Genomic DNA, 17,483 nt, shown 5'->3' on the forward strand with positions numbered 1-17,483 from the left:
TCTGGCTGTAGTATCTGGGCGTGGATGACAAAGGGACCAAAACACAACGCGGCTCTCCACCTTTGTGGACATCTTCTTAAAAAGTCACGCGTGGAGCCTGCAGCTGCGGCTATCGTGTCTGTACTTAGATCACAAAGTTGAATCACTGACTATCGCACATGCGCACACGGTGCCGTTTTCCTTTTCAATTGATGGTGCTGCAGCTGAATGGGTTTGGAAACAGGTGAAATCCCTAAATAATCCTCCAATCATGCCAGATCATGGCTGCCTGGTGTGAATAATTCAGAGGGAAGGCAGAAGCGGAGATTGGACGTGTTTTACTTTTTCATTTGTTTGTTTGTTTTCCTATTTGAGGTCAGTGATCCTTTTTGGGTCCAAAATTACTGTAATCCTTCATTTTTAACCAAAAAAAAATCTATCATATTTAAATTTAGAAGTAAATTAAATTTAGTCAATTTAGAAAAAAGTTACTATAGGAATAAGAAAGATCCATTTAGAAAAAAAAATATTGTCATGGCTGTTTTTAACATGTTCTCTTTTGGTGATGTGGCAATTATGTAAAAAATAAAATAAAAAAAATGAGTATTTCTTTATTGAAATCGATGTGAATCAGGAGCAGACAAAAAAAATTCTGTTTGAACGTAGAAAATACAATGGCTGACCTACAATCTCTTTGCTCAAAGCCACTCTGCAGAAACTATGTCCCAGAGAATGGAACAGGCTTTTGGATTTTGGCCTTTGATTGATTTTATCATCATTAAAAGCCATGCTTTGACTGCCTGGATAATAGATCAAAAGTTGATCAGAGTAGGGCTTTAAAGACATTGAAACTTCAGAGGGTCAGAACAAAACTGCAAAAACAAGTTTTTATTCTTTCAACACATGAATAAATAACCTCGCCACATATGTAGTGGGAAAACAATATTTGTTATAACACTCTTTGCTAAAATAGGGTATTTCCTTACATATATGCAAAAAGATTATGAATACATGTAAAAGGTTATAATTAGGCATAATCTCAAATTTAATTTAGTTCCTTTATGTTGCCATCTAAAACAAATTTTCTTTGCTAAAACAGCAACAATAACAGCTCAAAACCGATATTTGCACCAAATTCACACCCTACATGCAGATTTAGCTCATTTGGTTTTATAGCGGTCCGGCTGATGCTGTCTTGAGCCTTTACCCATTTCCTGTCCTATGATCTTATCAGCACAGTCCCACAAAAAGCTGCAGGTTGCAAACACTCACCCAAAGAGAAACAGACTTCTAGAATGTAATGTATTGCCTGTCTTGTACTGAGGTGAACAATATGAAAAGTAGTTTTAGGGAGCATTTCAGCTCCCAGCGTGGCTGCTGTCATGACATCAGCACCGTCTACTTTTGCTTATTAATCAGTTCTCATGAATTTAGAAATGCTGCCATGATGCATTGAACTGAGCAGAAGGTCACCTCTGCTGGAAGCATGAAAGCTTTTTTTTAATGCACCTCATAAAAAACTGCTTCTTATAACCTAAAAACATACATGTAAAGATTTGTAGTAAACATTTAATCAGAACTGCACTCAGTAGGTCTTCAAGAGTCAGATAATTGGTTTTAGCTTAAGGCTAAAAGTGAAACTAATGACTAAACTCTGAAACTGTTTTGGGAAACAAAAACAACAAAACACCATAAATAGAATAAATGCTTAATTTTAACAGACCCAAAAATAGTTATGAAGCTCTACAGTTCAGCCACTTGATTTCTCATCTTCTAATGAAATGTTTAAATTGTCTGACACACAAATCCAACAAAAAAAATCAAGTTTTTGCCCTTTTTGATATATTTAATCTTTTTTTAATTTTCATTTTTAGCATCAGAGCATCACTTCCAGCTAAAATAAAGATCCCCTTACCATTATTGGGTTTTATTTGTAAAACTCTGGTGTGTTTTAGTTTTATTCTGACTTGTGATTTGATTGATTTTGCGAAAATTGTACTTTTTAGCATCTAATGTCTAAATAGTACTTTACACATTTGTAAAGCAAAGCAAAGAATGAAAAAATTCAAACCTGAAACTTGAGAGAATTCATTGAAATATATTCATTTTTTATTCCCATCAGTATTCCAGCAGCTTTGACAGACAAAATACAGCTCAATGTGTCATTTTTTAAATCCTTTCAATTGATTTCTAATAGCAGAAAAACAACAACCTATGAAAGAAAAGCAGTTTTTTTAAATAAAGAACCTGTAAAGAGTTTATTTTTAATGCTATACAACTCCCAATTTGAAATGAAATGGAACAAGTTAGAAAAGTTTCGTCATGTGTCTCATTCTTTTGCCGACACTTTCAGGTTTATTGCCCGTTAGAAAAAGCCGGTGGATTTCTAGTTTTCACACTGAAAAGGAAAAAGCAGCACATACGCTTATCGCACATCCTTAAAAATGGTTTTTCTAGAGAAGTTCAGATCTACCATAAAATAACATGTAGTCAGGCAGCATCATTGTGCCGATCTCCCTTTTTGTTCCAAAGATGACCATGCTTCTTGTGTTTTTTATTCCATTGCGTTCTCCTCTTGTTCTGTTCACAGTCATTGTTGTCGTATTTTACAGTGCCTCCGTTTTTAAAAGTGCGTGTGAAGCAGCTATTTACACGTACAAAAATAGAACAAAGAGGGCGCAGAGATGCGTTTTGCGGGACAATGCTGTAAAACTGACAGAAATCTCTTATTTTAAATTAAATGCTTGTTGGGGGTTTTTTTTGTCAGAAAAAAAAAACAAAAAAAAAACGCACAACACAAACACTTCATGACCATTCGGTTGTGTAGAAAAGAGCCGTCTTCACATTCTTGTTGACTATACACTGTACACACTCAGAGGGCGATGAGGAGCGCCGTACGCTCTGTCATCTTCTGAATATAAGAAACACTAAAATGCAGTGCAAAATATTTCCTTCTTTAGAAGTTTCCACATTCATTCCGTGTTCACTCATTCCATCAGGTTTGGATGAAGCTCATCTGTCAGGAGTTGCACTTCAAATTACACAAGAGGGAGGGTTTTTTTCTGTAGGCACAGCTATGGTTGTAAATGAACTTCTTTTCCCCCCAGAAAAGCATTTCTGCTAAACTTAGTCATAAATGAAGGAGATATTTAAGACATCTAGCATATAAAAACGTCTATTTTCTAAATCGTCACACAGGCTGAATTACTTTCGATGGAAGTTTTTGCTGGCTCACGGAAAGCAGAGCAGCTGAAGGTAAAGAAAGTGCCTTTTTTTTTCTTCACTTGATGATAACGTTCATCACTGCAGACCGCTCAGGCTCTGACGACGTCTGGAAATGAAGCACAAACCCTCGTCTAGCTGCTGTTCACTTTGAGGTTCTTCATGCGGTGAAGAAGCGAATCCTTCTCCATCTGAGCTTCAGCCAGAGCCATCTTGGCCCGGGACAGTTCAATCTTCAGGCATTCGTTCTCTTCCATCAGCAACTGAAAAGCAATAAGTAAAGAGGCGTCAGAGGAGATAAAATTCAAATGCAGAGTTTTAGGCAAAGTGTTATAGTGAAGCCAGAACTGGAGAGTCTGGAAATGTACCAACGTTGTTCTTTAGTGTCGGAGGAGTCTTATCCTCCCCCATTAGGAACCAAAACATAAAGCCAATAACACTAAGATGGGAAAAGGAAGAAAAAAAAAAAACGTACCATCTTCTTACTGTTATAAAGCAATTTATTTACATCAAACAGTTTCTGTTGTTTAAGGTAAAAATTATTAACTTGAATGTTTTCTTTTTAAAACAATAAAAATAAAAAAATCTAAAGATTTGATCTGGAGTTTGATGTTGATTAAACTAAAAGCTTAAGCTCTAGAGTTAATTAATTTGGCGTAAAACCCCTGCAGTCTGTGGTCATGATGGGTAATTTGAAAAATGGAGGGGGAGGAGGAAAAAAAAATAGGAAATAACCGCTTCAGTCAGGACTCATTTTTTCCATTACTAACAGCAAGCAGACCAAGGTGTGAAATTCTGAAATCATCTGTGGTTGACAGTTTTTGGAAGCTCAGAAATGAAAATTTTCTATGAATTTCAATTGTTGTCTGAACAAATAAAAGCAAAGAAATTCAGGCAAAAATTTGGCAGCAAAAACATCGGATTCCTGGAAGGTAAATCACATTTGAGGGATTTCAATGTTCAGTTAGAATAATTCTAGACTTTTTAAAGACCCACTCAGATGAAAATTGTGTTTTTATCGTGTTTTTGTGGGATTTTTCTTTTGATGGAGGACATTTATTAAAAAAAATTAAGCCACAAATTGTTTTCTGAGTATTTCTTTATTCAAATTGTTGTGAATCATTAGCCGACAAAAAATGCCGCTAGCAAAAGAGACCATTTGTGATGTAGAAAATACGCCTTTGGCTCCGCTCCATTCTGAAGCAACGACTTGTACACGACTAGATCCGTGTACGTCTTCGTTTTTCCTCATCTAAGCTGGCATCCGTGTACAACACAGGTTTTTAGATCTTGGCCAAGAACGGCATAATCCTAATTTTAAAAAACAAACAAACACTGGGATTGATTTTAAAATAAATCCAAAAATAGTCGGAGTGAGTCTCACCTTCTCACTGGAAGATGGCAGGGGGGTGGTGGGTGGAGTCTGGGTCTGTGTTGCCGTTGACATCCTGCAGACGCTCTTAACCGATTCGGAAATTGGACTGAGAGCATCTACGACCACTGAACCGGCTTTTTGGGGGTTGGGCTCCGGTTGTTTGTCGACTGTAAGAAAGAAGACAGTAAGTTTCCTATTCTCTGAAAATTTTAATGATAAAACCCTTAATATAGTTATGCAATATTAAACAGAGGTGAATCAGCGCTCAAGTGGAGGCGGAAATATCTGGCAGATGAAAATGAGAGAATATCACCTCCGAAGGAGAAGGAACCATCATCTCTTCTGTGTACGACGAGGCTGTCCACGTGGAGAGTGATCGGCGTGGGCTCGCCGTCGGTGGTGTTGTCACGGGGACCATCATCCTGCATGGACGGCACATTTGTCAGAATGAAGTTTGGAGATACATTTATTTATTCTAAAGCAGTTTCTTGCAGAGAGGCAAGAAATGTTTTGGTCATAATGAGGCTGTTTGAAGTCCGTCCCACCTTTAGATCGATGTGCGTGTCCCTGACACAGATCTCCATGGGCAGCACCTGAGAGGCGGAGTCGTCCTCCATGAAAAGGGAGAGGTTGCGTAGCGTGGACATCAGAAAACTTGCGTGGTATCCGTGGAGGCGCAGTTGCAGGAACCCGTTGCGCTCGGCCAGAGGGGAGTGGGCGGCGGCGCAGGGCCCGCTTTCCAGGCGTGCCTGCACCTCCGGACGATGGGGGCCGTGTGCAGAAGCAGACTGGCTCTCACCTCCAGCTGGAAGAAAGACAGCAGCATTCATTATGTAAAGTCGGGGACGGGAAAAAAACGTCTGCCGATTTGATCTAACAAATTTACACCCAGCATTAAAATGCCCCCAGAGGACAATAATTACAGTTCATATCTGCAGCTGAATCTAAACTGATTCCAACACCAGAGAACTGTTGAGGTAAAAAAAAAAAGTAAAAAGAGAGTGGATTTTTTTTTTCTTTTAAAGATCCACTCTGAGCAAAATAGTGTTTTTTAAATGTTTTTGTAGCATTCTTCTGGTAATGGGGGACATATTAAATAAATTAAGATTAAAACGGCTTTTCTGAGTATTTCTTTATCTTCAAATCGTTTTGAATCTGGAACAGATGAAAAAATGCGGCTTAAAAAAGACTGTAGTGGTGACATACAAACTAATCAGAAAGCCCATTCACAACTTTTTGAATCAGAAAATACTCAGAAATGCAATTTTACTTTTAATTTTCTTTACATGTGTCATTTATCATCAGAAAAATACTAGAAGAACATGTTAAAAACACCAAAAATATGATTTTTATCACATTAGTTTTTAAAATGTCAAAATATGCATTTTCCTTTTTGATCTCAGTTTTAAAATGTTTTTGTAGAGCAAAAAACTCAAAATACTTTTCTAGATAGAATTCAGAGATTAATCCTTTTTAACTAAATATACCAAGTTTTGCTCAGGCAGTAGAGCAGGCCGTCCACCAACTGAAGGGTTGGCGGATCGATCCGCAGCCAGCTGTCGGCCCCCCGAGCGCGGCTAGTCTGCAGCTCACCGCTCCCCCCAGGGGATGGGTCAAAATGCGGAGAAGAATTTCCCCATTGTGGGATGGATAAAGTATCAATTATTATTATTATCTGCTTTACTGGATTAATTTGAAAGAAGGGGGCATTTTGACATTGAGTTTAAAATTGCTATAAAAAAAAAAAGGACTGATGACACAAAGAAGACAGAAGGAAATGACAAATGCTAACAAGGTGTGTGTTTACAGCCTTCCAAGCTCCTAACCTTTAGGGTTTTTATTTCAGATCAAATCTAAAGCATTCAGGGTTTCATTTGTGAGCCTGTTTTTCCAAGATCGCTCCTGTTTTTAAATCTAAAATGTAGAATCTAAAACATCGGTAATAATGTGCGTTTTGCTGGTCGATTTAAGTGGAAGTGATGTGATGAAAAAGGACATCACACAAGACGAAGATAGATCCAGCTGATGAGGAAGAAAAATGAGGAGGAAAATGTAAAAAACACACAAGAAGGATGCGGTCAAAGTTGATGCTGAGACGTTAATATTTTGTCTCGAGGACACTAATTGCAGATTTAACTTTGCGAGCGCGTGGTTGAATTTCTTAATGCCTGAAGACAGAAAGCGGCTCTGCATCCTCTCAAAGAACTGCAGGACAGGGTTAATGTCAAAGCACATTTCAGGACTCAGACACACTCACGCACAATGCTGTCGGGTTTTCCACGATAAGGTGACATGTTTTTTTTATCTTATTTTTTTTTAAATCCTGAGCGGCTCTGGGTCGAGGAAAATGGAGAAGAAGAAAAAAAGAGGAGTGGAGAAAGAAGGAGAGTAAGACAAAACATGAAAGAGTAGAAGCCAGCAGCTGAGGACTGAGTGACTGTGATAAGAGAGAAAAGATGGCCTGGAGACGAAGAGATGAGGAGAAGGAACGATTGAAAGACAGAGGATTAGAAGGAAGATGGAGTGGGAGCTGGAGGAAAGGTGGAGGACAACAGGAAGGGGGGAGGCAGGGATGTTCTTGGGAGATAGAAATAGGTGGCAAGGGGTAAAGCTGGCGTTTTCTCTCATTGCCTAAATCACTGGACTGAAACTGCAAAGTCTGCAGCAGCGGGAGATGAGGTGGGGGCGGGGAGGGGGGGGAAATTAGAGGGGAAGAGGGAAGCAGAAGGGGTTAAAACTGTCAACACACAAAAAAGGAGGAGTTAATTGGAATCTAACACACACAAGGGCTGAATTTAGAAGGATGGGGCCTAATGTAGCAAATAATGGGAGCACTCACTCCATTACTGTCCACACTGTCTTCTGTGAAGTACCACACACAGACACACACACACACACACACACACACACACACACACGCACACGCACGCACACGCGCGCACACACACACACACACACACACACACACACACACGATGAGGAGACAGCTCAGCATCCCCATACCCACCCACACTGGTGAAACGAAACCAAACAAACACACTTCATGTGTTGCAGCACATGATCTGCAGAGCACAGTCGAGTCAAGCCCAGGATCTGGAGAAGACCTGACAGAAAAGGCAGAAACGTACACAAGCACAGCTGGACACGAACGCCGAGAGAAGCATGCGCCTCAGGCTGCGGACGCTAGATTAACACACAGCAGTTACCTTGGCTGCTCTGATCAGGTATTGGTAGTGAACACACCATACCTGCAGGGAGTTGTGGAAGGTAAATAAATCATTTAAAAAAAGAAGAGGATGTTCCTGTATAGCTATGAGGATCATTTTGAACATTCAAACGAGAGGAAAAACAAATATTTAAGCAAAATACGATCATTTCAAAGCATAATCAAGAATTTCATATTTTAAAATGTGACGATTACACTAAAAAAACTCAAAATGTTCGCGTTCAATGACATAAAGACCCACTCCACCCACCCACTTTAGCCAAAATCAAAAAATCCTGTGTCAAACATAGTTCTTGCCAAGCGTTCATTAGAAATTCACATCTGAGTTGTGGGCGGGACCGTTGGGACAGAGCAACCCTGCCGCCTCACCCATCCTTTCAACCCCCATTGCAGAGAGCTCTCCGTTTACAAGCTGTCCCGCTAGCTTACCATTGACACCAAAGAACAGCGCTTTGGACGCCTGTCTTGATGCGCATAAGTTACATACTACTCCTAAAACCTGCATAAAAAATAGTGGCCACTATATTGTTTTTCCTGGTGCTTTATGATATCTTTTGCATGCCATAGATTACAGCCCCTCTCACCCCAAATCTAACATTAGCGGTGCAACAAATTTGGCGAGCGATATTGGAGCTATGCAGCCGTATAGTTTGGAGCCAGATGGCAGCTCAGACGAGGGGAAAAAAAAGACGTACATGGCTTCAAAACGTAATTTTGATCGTAATTTTCTCAATATATGTCCGCCATCATGAGAAAAATGCTACAAGAACATGCTGAAAACAGTAAAAAAAACAATTTTCTGTAGAGTGGGTGTTTTTAATAATTGCTTCAGCTTCATTTTTTTCAGATGTCCAGCAACTTCCTTTTTCTTAAGTATGATCAAACAGGCTGTCACTGCTCATCCTTTACTGTCTTTAAATGTTTGTAATCAAAGCAAAATGATCCAAAGAGGCCAAAACGAAACCCCCTGGTGGTTTGGACTGAGCAAGTCAGCTGCAAATGTGCTGTAGGACCTTTATCCCATGTCCTTCCTCTTTCTGTCCTCCTACTTCCTCTGCAGTCAGATAGGCAACAAAGGATCATCAATAAAAAGAGGCTGAAAATACACAACCGCCATTCTGCTTATTAGTTAGCTGCCATATTTTCTCCTCTTGAGAAATAGTACATGACTTTCACAATTTTAAGGATTTATCTCACAGTTATATAACAAAGGATGATGTATTCTACAACAAGTTAAAAAAAGTGATACTTTTTAACTGTAGCTTTATAGAAACATTTGAGAAATGGCTGAAATATTCTGCTGCTGTATTTAAATGCCTCGGGAGGAAATTTAAATGAATATAAACATTAAAATGATTTCAAAAAATTAACTTTGACCGAAAAATGCTTGAGAAAAAAAATGCAAAAACAAAATGTTGTGCATCACTAGTGATGGGTACCAAGACTTTGTGCCAAGCTGGTACAGGTACTGACGTAAACATTACTGCGCCATGGAAAATAAAAGCGCAGATTTCTGTGCTTTGTTTCAGTGATTCTGTCCAGTGTTTCTTTTTGAGGAAACATTTTGGTGCTTCATGTTTATATGTTTCAGTGCTTCGTGATGATGATGCATTTCAGGGCTTCGTGTTGATGATGCATTTCAGGTGCTTTGTTTGTCAATCTCTTCTATTCTATTTAGTTTTCTCAGTTCCAGCCAATCATTTTACTTTTACAGCCATTGTGGGCGGCCTCATGTAAAAATAGGTGAGGCTGTGATGGTGGGGGGGGGGCTTCAGTCAAATTAGTGAGGGTGAAGCGAGCCAACGTTTTTCTGTACTCCACACATCAAATGATTCTAATTCAGTGACCTGATGGAATAATTTAATGTGTACAATGCAAAAAAAAAAAAAAAAGCCAGTCGTCGTGCCGATGATTGGTGAAATTCCTGTTTACTTCAGGGAATGTGAAAACGAAGGAACAGCGCTGCAGTGCAGCTAACCTGTGATTCTGCTTTATCACACTTGAATGATTATTGGTGTGGTTTTTCATTTTTGAAGCACTGCTTTGAGCACCGGCAGTTTCAAAAGTACCGGTTCTGCATTGGATAAAATCCAAACAGTACCAATCCCAATGTATCAGATACAGACGACTACGTTTTTGAGTGCTTTATGGTTAGCTAAACACGCGCTGTCCTACTTTGCATTTCTCACCAAGGCTGCGGTTGCTCAGGTACTGTCTGAGGCTGATGTTGCCCAGCTGGCTGGGAATGACCCGGCCCACCTCCAGAGCCACGGCCGAGCTCTCGCCCTCCACCTCCATGCTCACACAGACTGGCTGCACCTTCAGTACCAGCACAGACACCTGCAAGCCAGAACAAATACTACATGATCGTCACCATAATAATGACCAGTCCAGACGCCATTTCATCACTAGACCGTGGATTTACAGTTCTTATCCTTAAAGGAAATAATCTGCTGGGTTCTCAAGATCAGTAATTATATTTTTTAACACTTTAACTATAAATTTCAGGAAAAAAATTGCCAATCTGTTATCAAATGTCGAAGTCAAAGGCTGCACACCCTTTTTAAATCACTAAAAGCCCATTATGATGGAGGATGTGCTTTTTATCTTAGTTTTTTTTTTTATCTGACAAAATCTCACAAATATCATGAAATTCAAGTCAGAGGACAAACATTTCTTATTCATTGGGTTAAGAAAGAAAAACTCTAGCTATGTCCAAATTCTCTCACTACTCCCAAATCCCTAATGCTACATTCACACACCCCTTTGGCAACCCTAACCCTTCACACAGATTATTTCTCATAACAAATTGTTTAAATATATTATGGTCTATATTTGCCAATCTGATGAGCATTCATGTACACTAGTTTTTTGCAAAGACCTCTGAGAAAATTCCAGGGCTCGGGATTTTGGAATTGCATATTCAGACACCCCGACAAAATGGCAAATGGCCTATATAGTGCACTCGGTAGTGAGTGAATTCAGACGTAGCTTGTGTGTATGAAAGCATTGACGACTTGGTGAATCCCTGGCTGATCGGGCAGTGAAGAACTTACTAGATCTTTGGTGGGTTCATCAATACTCTGAGATGCTGCGCTGGCACTGTCAGGCGAAGCGCCTCCTTCCTGCTCCTTCCTGACCACTGCCTCGTTGGCGCTCTCCATGGCGATCTGCTCACTAACGGCCCCCTTAAAGCCTGAGATGGAAACATCATCTGTGGAATAAATCAAGACATATAAACTCTCAGGGACAAGTACAGCCTCGGATAAATCTGCTTTGATGTGGATGTAAATGGCTTAGACTAAAACCAGCTCAATGCTGCCATCGTTTGCTCAGAAGAGTTAACTGCAACTGATCCTGTGAGGTTTTATACTAACAAAACAGGTCAAGGTGAGATATGTAACAAGAAACTCTGAAAGGAGAAGTAAAGAGAAAAAAACATGTTTTATTCTGACCTCGCTCTAGCAAGCTGTACGTGTCTCCATCCTCCATCAGATAGCTGTCAATGGAAATGTTGTCCAGCGACTGCAGGGACGGACTCTTCTTCATGTTTTTATAAGACACTGAGAAGCTGGACTGGGAGCGGTCACGCATCAACCGTCCACTGGAACACAAAAAAAACATCCCACCAACTCAACATTTTAATTACTGCACATTAATGTACACTAATAAATAGAAAACAGCTTCATTTTTCCCACATGTACAATGAATTTCCTTAAGCCAGCACTGAGTACAGTCGATGAGTCATGAATTAAATATGTCTCTGTTCCTATGTTTTGTGTTGAAGGTCATGTCAGAAGCCAGAGTAGCAAAACAACCTCAAGAAAAATCACATCGAAGGACTTGAGGAAACCACAGAACACAAGGCTGATGAAAAGCACCACACACGACACCGTCCGACTTCTACTCTAAAAACCACCAAAAAAGAACACAAAGACACCAACAAACATAAAAAAAATAGGTCAGAAAGACAAGAAGTTCAGTGTCATGCATTTGTGCCATTGACTGTGAGCTGGGCTGAGTGATCCCTCCCCCCTGACGTTTCAGACAGGAAGTACCCGCTGGCTCCAAGTAGCCAAAATTCATTAGACTTCTATAGAGAAATAAACTCTATTATTAAGTCCTTCTATTTGTCAGAATAACCATTCTTGCTCTGATACCTTTTTGAACATGTCTTTGCTAATCCTAATTTTTTTTAAATATTTTTTCTGTAATGCAAGTCATTTATGGTATAAAATGACTAATCAGATGCCACAATAAAAGTATGTGGTTCCTGCTAGCCATTCAAAACATTTGTTGTTTTCTGATTTTAGTTGATTTTTTTTTATTTAGGCAGCCTGATCTTACTTAAGGGAACGGAGGCCCCAAACAGCCGGGGGGCTCTCTCAATTTTCCCAAATAGACATTCTCACAAGACCACGCTCAAGTGACTCAGACGTGCTCGGACCCATCACTGCTTACCGACATAATCTGGTTTCAACTTGGCGCCGTCCGTATCGTAAAAAAAAAAGTGGCAGAGGTTGTGTCCGAATACCTACACTACTCACTATACAGTGCGTTCACCATTTTGTAGTGCTGTCCGAATCTACAATTCCAAAATCGAGTGCCCTAGAAATTTCCCAGAAGTCTCTGCGAAAACCAGTGTGCATTGATGTTCACTGGATTAGCAAATATAGACCACAATTCAATGCATCTAAACAATTTTTGGCAAATTTTTTTATTTAAATGTATTTTTTTAATTTAATATCAATGTTTTCATCTTTAGAACACAGTGGACTCATAAATTGTCGTTGCAAAACGCTTATATCAATGATTTTAACTTCCTGAAATCGTCATATTCGCTGGAAAAAAGGAAAAGAAAGCAGTAGTGAGCATGGTGTCCGAATTGCTTTTAAAACCCAGGGCACAACATTGTGCTGCACTATATAGTTTTTAGTAGTTAGGGACATAGAGATTGGAATCAGAAGTTGTTTGGGTGACGTCACACTCACTCAGTCCAGTTCTACTATACAGTCGATGGTTTGTGTGAACCAAAGCCAAATGAAGAGTCAAAGACACAAATGTACACCAACTCTAAACCACATACTCCTTCAAAAGTACCACAGATTCAAAGCTAACAGCTAAACACAGAGCCAGTTCCTTACATGTTGGACATGGAATAAAGGGAGGAGGATCTGCTGGAATTTGAGGAGCTGAGAAGATCAGAAACCACAGACAAACTTCCTTTCCTTGGTAGAGAGAAACACACACACACACAGACACACACACAGACACACACCTCGTGGGTCAGAGCTAAAGTCAAGAGGCAGGAAATGAGGGCAGATAGGAAACAGTCACGCAGGACATGACAGTGAAAAGCCCTGCAGATGCTGGAAGACCATCGACCCTGACAGACAGTCATGTGGGTTCAACACACAGCTCTTGTGTTCAGGTTAAACTAGAGAAGACATTATAAGTTAGTATGAGAAATGCTGACTTTTTGTGATTTAAATAGCTGTATCTCACATTTAATGCCCTTTTTAAAATGCATTTTTAGATATGTTTACATTTTTAAAAGCATACCAGCTTTACCCAATTTCAAGTCAACGGGTAAATATAAACAGAGCTATATATTGTTATGGCTAATGTTAATAATTGTTTCAAATAAATAAATAAATATAAACATATGATTTATTTTTAATCAGGGAAAAGCTTCCTACTTCAAAATAAAGTAGCTGTGTTTATATCGGGATGATTATAGAGAAAAAGAAATGAGAATAAAGTCATGAAATTATGAGAAAAATATTTAAATTGTACGAGACCAAAGTCACAAAAATTATAGCAGTTCAACATTTCCAAGCATTAAGTTGTACAATTTAATTGTTTTTACGAAAACATTTACGAAAATAGTCTTACATTAGAATTACACAAGGAAAAGGATTTTAAAGATAAAATGCTACATTTAGCTTTTAAAATGTTTTAACAAGACAATTCAGAGAAAGTGGATGGCCATCACACTGTTTGAGAATCTGCTTTATTCTTTTTTGTAAATGGTACTCCTTTATTTTAATAAATTAACAACTTTATTTTTGCAAAAGCATGTTATTTTCTCTGTTAAATTACAACTTTTTAAATCCTACATTTGTTATTTTTTCTTCCTCATAAAATATTGATTTTTTTTTTTTTTAATTTGTGGGGGCCCCAATACTCCATTGTAGGTGATACTTATGACACTTACCTTTTGAAAGAAAAAAGCTCAGTTCCAGTAATCAACTGAAGCTTTCAATCAAAGATAAACTTTTCTTATGTTTTTTGTTCAATTAGTCAGATAAGTGTACATGTTTGTAGACACAAAAACATGAGGCTCCAACATTTGATGCTGAGCATTTTAACATTAAAATGCTGTGAGTGAAATAAAATTGCATTAGAGTACCTTGACATGGACTGAGGCATCTTTCCAGCTGCAGTTTTGTCTCCGTCGCATGGGTCTTTGCTGCCAAGAGGGTCCGAAAAAAGGTCGCTCGTGTGGGTTTTAGGTTCTGACCCAACAGCTACTTCATCACTGGCACCAAAAGCCTCCCCTCCTTCATTTGAACTATCCTGTCCAGCGTTCTCCTGTACTGAAGCTTTACGATTTAAGTCAGAGGTGGAGGAAGGGACCAAAGGAGCAAGACCCGGCCTAGCTTCATCCTCTGGACCGTCACCACACAACAGCTGGTCCACAGACTGCTTATTTGCTCCTCCTTCTGATCCAGATCCTTCATGGCCTTTTTCTACTCCATCTCCAGAATCTGCCGGCTCCAGGGTTGCTCTGCTCTCAGAAGGAGAAAGCTCTGACCCCAAAGGGGAGCCCTCAGATTGGGGAAGTGGCTTCAGGAAGAGGGACACCTCAGCACTTTTGAGGAGGAGGCCCAAGCAGAAGGAGAATGGCTGGTGGTCTGCATTCCGCTGGGAGGTGTCTTTGCGTTCTCTCTTGGAGCCCATCTCCTCCAGGTCTTGCTGGAGCGTCTGCTGCAGGGCTTTGAGGCTGCGTTGAAGATGCATCAGAAAAACATACTGCCTGTGGCTCACCTAAGACACACAGAAACCCTTCTAAATGCTTATTTGAAGGTAAAACAAGATTTTTCTTTTTTATTATTTGGAAATTTGTGTTTGTATTTGTTTCCTTAAGTATAATTTTTAAAGCTACAACACTTTGGCTCAATTTTCTAACTTAGATGAATATTTCTATGACAAAGACAAATTCTAGATGGCACACCTATTTCTAAAAAAATAAAAAATAAACACCTACCTGTGCACTTAAGTGCTTCTGCACATGGATCAACACGTGCACATCTGCATTTTTACTAGCCGCTGACACAGGCGAGGCTGAGGAGCGCGGACTGTCCAGTGAAGGGGGTTTATGGAGTCCATTACTGTGTGGCAGTGTGGCGTTTTTGCTTTGAGAAGACGTCGGTGCACTGTCAGTGCTGTAATACTCTTTTAGCAGCCGTTTCCTCTGGAGACGTGCAACCGCCTCTGAAGATGTGCTTCTGGAAAGCCCTGATCCTGCTGAGCTCCTCAGTTTCTCCTCGTGCTGAACCAGCTTTGCTGGCTGACACGCCCACACGGTGAGTGGAAAGGAGTCCACGAAGGGCTGAGGTCGCCCTTTACCTCCCCGGGTGGCTTCATAGTCCACCCAAAACTGGGAAAAGTGCAGCGCCCACACGTCGGTGGCGGCAGGCGTCTTGAGAGCGTCCGTGCACATCGTGGGCACCACCAGCCCACGACAGATCTCCTGCTGCTTTGTGTCTTCTTCTTTAGCGTGTCTCTGGAAGACCGGATGGAGGATGGGAATGGAGGATGAGGAGTGAGGGAAAGCGTTTGAAGACGTAGAGAAGAAAACCTCCTCTTCAAAGGCCTGCAGCAAAGCCTCGAGGTGGGAGCGAGTGCAGTAGGTGGGATGCCTGGTGTTGGTGGCCACCATCTCTGAAGACTGTATGGAGATGGAGCGTGGCAGGTCAGCCGGACAGGAGGCGTCCGAGTCCGTGGGAACCACAAGCTAATTGAGAGAAAGAACAAATAAGCGGTTTCCTCACAACGTGTCTAACACCGAAAGCTTCTTAGTTCATCTTCACCTTGAGCATGAGGCCGTCGACCTTAATGTCCACATGCTCGTCAGGTTTCTGCGAGTCGTTGAGCTTGTAGATCTCCATGAACTGCTCCAGACTCTGTCTGAGGTCCAGAGCAAAGAGGTTGATCCAAACCAGGCTGCGAGGATCCAGAACCAGCTGCAGAGCATTGAGCTGGGCGTACAGGTTGGGACACGGAACTTGAGGTAAGATGGAAAGACAAAAATAATTTTGTAATAATTGTTCTGAACAACAAAAACCTTTTAATCAGCTTTTATATAGCTTTCAGAACAACATGACAAAGTCTTACTAGGATAGTCTTTTCCATCAGGAAAATAATACTCTGTGAATTCAACATGGATAGCAGGCATCTCTGGAGGAAGGTACAAGGACTTCTTATTACAGGAAATCATGGTCTTTGGGCTTGAGCGCCGCTGGTCTGCTGTTGAAACCTAAAAATTAAAATAAAAAGGATTTAGAGAAAGTAACAAAAAAAAATCAATGACACAAGTGATTTCGATATAAAAGCAGATATTTGCTGAACTGACCTGGTAGATGCTGAAGTCGGCCATCCTTAAAACAATTGAGCTGGACATGAGATGTGTTTTGGGGGTTTGAGGGGGAGGAGGACTAAAGGAGGTGCTGGAGGATGAAGTCTTAATCTTTCCTGGATACAAAAGGAGGTACTTTAACAAACACTTTTAAAAAAAACAGAGATTCAAAAAGTTCACTCATTTCACTCAAAAAAAACAAAAACCTATGTGCCTAGACAAAAGGTGTGCATCACCGCACCCAGCTGTGCACACGCACACCATGGTACCTGGCTCTAGGCACCAGCAACACTGGACTGGAGGTTGTGTGTGTGGCCTCCTCCCTAGGAGTCCTCCATCTGCCTCCCTAAGCCCTACTCCTCCTTCTCTTTCCTGACTTGCTAGCGGCTCATTTACATCCTCCTTAAGTGACACTGAATGACAGAAAGCCCACACAGATGGCGCGCCAAGAGGGTCAAGGAAAGAAAACACCCAAAATAAAGATTCCTACATCTGAACATGTTGATTGACACTTTCATAAATGATATCTGAGTAAATGCATCGATTACCATGTTGCGGGGAACTGCGTCCAGAGCCTGGGCCTTGCTGGTCGCGGGCGGCACTCTTCAACATCTCCATGCTAGATTTGAACTCATCAAGGAGGCTCTTTGCCCAAACTTCCCTGGTTTTTGTAGCTTCACTGTAGTGCATCCAGTGGACACAACTGTCACCTGAGAGAAGAGTTTGAAAAGCAGTGTCGAAATAACAGCAGCTTCAGTCGTCAGTGAGGACAATGACTACTACCCAATCAGAAACAGATGCACAATGGATAAAAATGCAGAAAACGATGCGTTTTGTCTGATATGACAAGAAGTCAAGTTGTCAACAGATAAGAGCAGAGCAGGTTGAGCAGTTAAAAGGCTGATCAGCGTTCATACCTGCTCTATGGAAAGGGTAGTAATCCAGAGTGATGGAGTTGAAGGACAGCTGCATTGCCCCGCCAGTTATCCTCTTATTGTTAACTGCCCAACAGAGGAGAAAACAATGAAAATATAGCAGAT

At 40.5% G+C, this 17,483-nt stretch overlaps 1 protein-coding gene across 8 annotated transcripts in view; it reads right to left on the minus strand.

The window, feature by feature from the left end:
• Positions 1 to 2,066: 2,066 nt before the first annotated feature.
• The window catches only part of bltp3b (bridge-like lipid transfer protein family member 3B), a 37,198-nt gene continuing 21,781 nt past the window's right edge, over positions 2,067 to 17,483 (minus strand). Inside the window, exons 9-25 of one of the 8 annotated variants that reach the window (XM_020714337.3) lie at positions 17,361 to 17,444; positions 16,992 to 17,153; positions 16,713 to 16,856; positions 16,441 to 16,559; positions 16,203 to 16,344; positions 15,899 to 16,092; positions 15,073 to 15,822; positions 14,215 to 14,852; positions 12,947 to 13,030; positions 11,258 to 11,406; positions 10,859 to 11,016; positions 9,992 to 10,142; positions 7,783 to 7,824; positions 5,122 to 5,381; positions 4,890 to 4,998; positions 4,586 to 4,743; positions 2,067 to 3,464 (exon numbers count right to left, since the gene is read on the minus strand). In XM_020714337.3, coding sequence (XP_020569996.1) covers positions 3,336 to 3,464; positions 4,586 to 4,743; positions 4,890 to 4,998; positions 5,122 to 5,381; positions 7,783 to 7,824; positions 9,992 to 10,142; positions 10,859 to 11,016; positions 11,258 to 11,406; positions 12,947 to 13,030; positions 14,215 to 14,852; positions 15,073 to 15,822; positions 15,899 to 16,092; positions 16,203 to 16,344; positions 16,441 to 16,559; positions 16,713 to 16,856; positions 16,992 to 17,153; positions 17,361 to 17,444 — 3,473 coding nt within the window. In that variant the 3' untranslated portion in view covers positions 2,067 to 3,335. The remainder of the gene's footprint in view (positions 3,465 to 4,585; positions 4,744 to 4,889; positions 4,999 to 5,121; positions 5,382 to 7,782; positions 7,825 to 9,991; positions 10,143 to 10,858; positions 11,017 to 11,257; positions 11,407 to 12,946; positions 13,031 to 14,214; positions 14,853 to 15,072; positions 15,823 to 15,898; positions 16,093 to 16,202; positions 16,345 to 16,440; positions 16,560 to 16,712; positions 16,857 to 16,991; positions 17,154 to 17,360; positions 17,445 to 17,483) is intronic. The other 7 variants (XM_020714341.3, XM_020714340.3, XM_020714338.3 and 4 more) reach the window with 7 other exon arrangements.

The sequence above is a fragment of the Oryzias latipes genome, chromosome 23, assembly GCF_053564925.1.
Source record: "Oryzias latipes strain Hd-rR chromosome 23, Olatipes_Hd-rR_3.1".
Lineage (NCBI taxonomy): Eukaryota > Metazoa > Chordata > Actinopteri > Beloniformes > Adrianichthyidae > Oryzias > Oryzias latipes.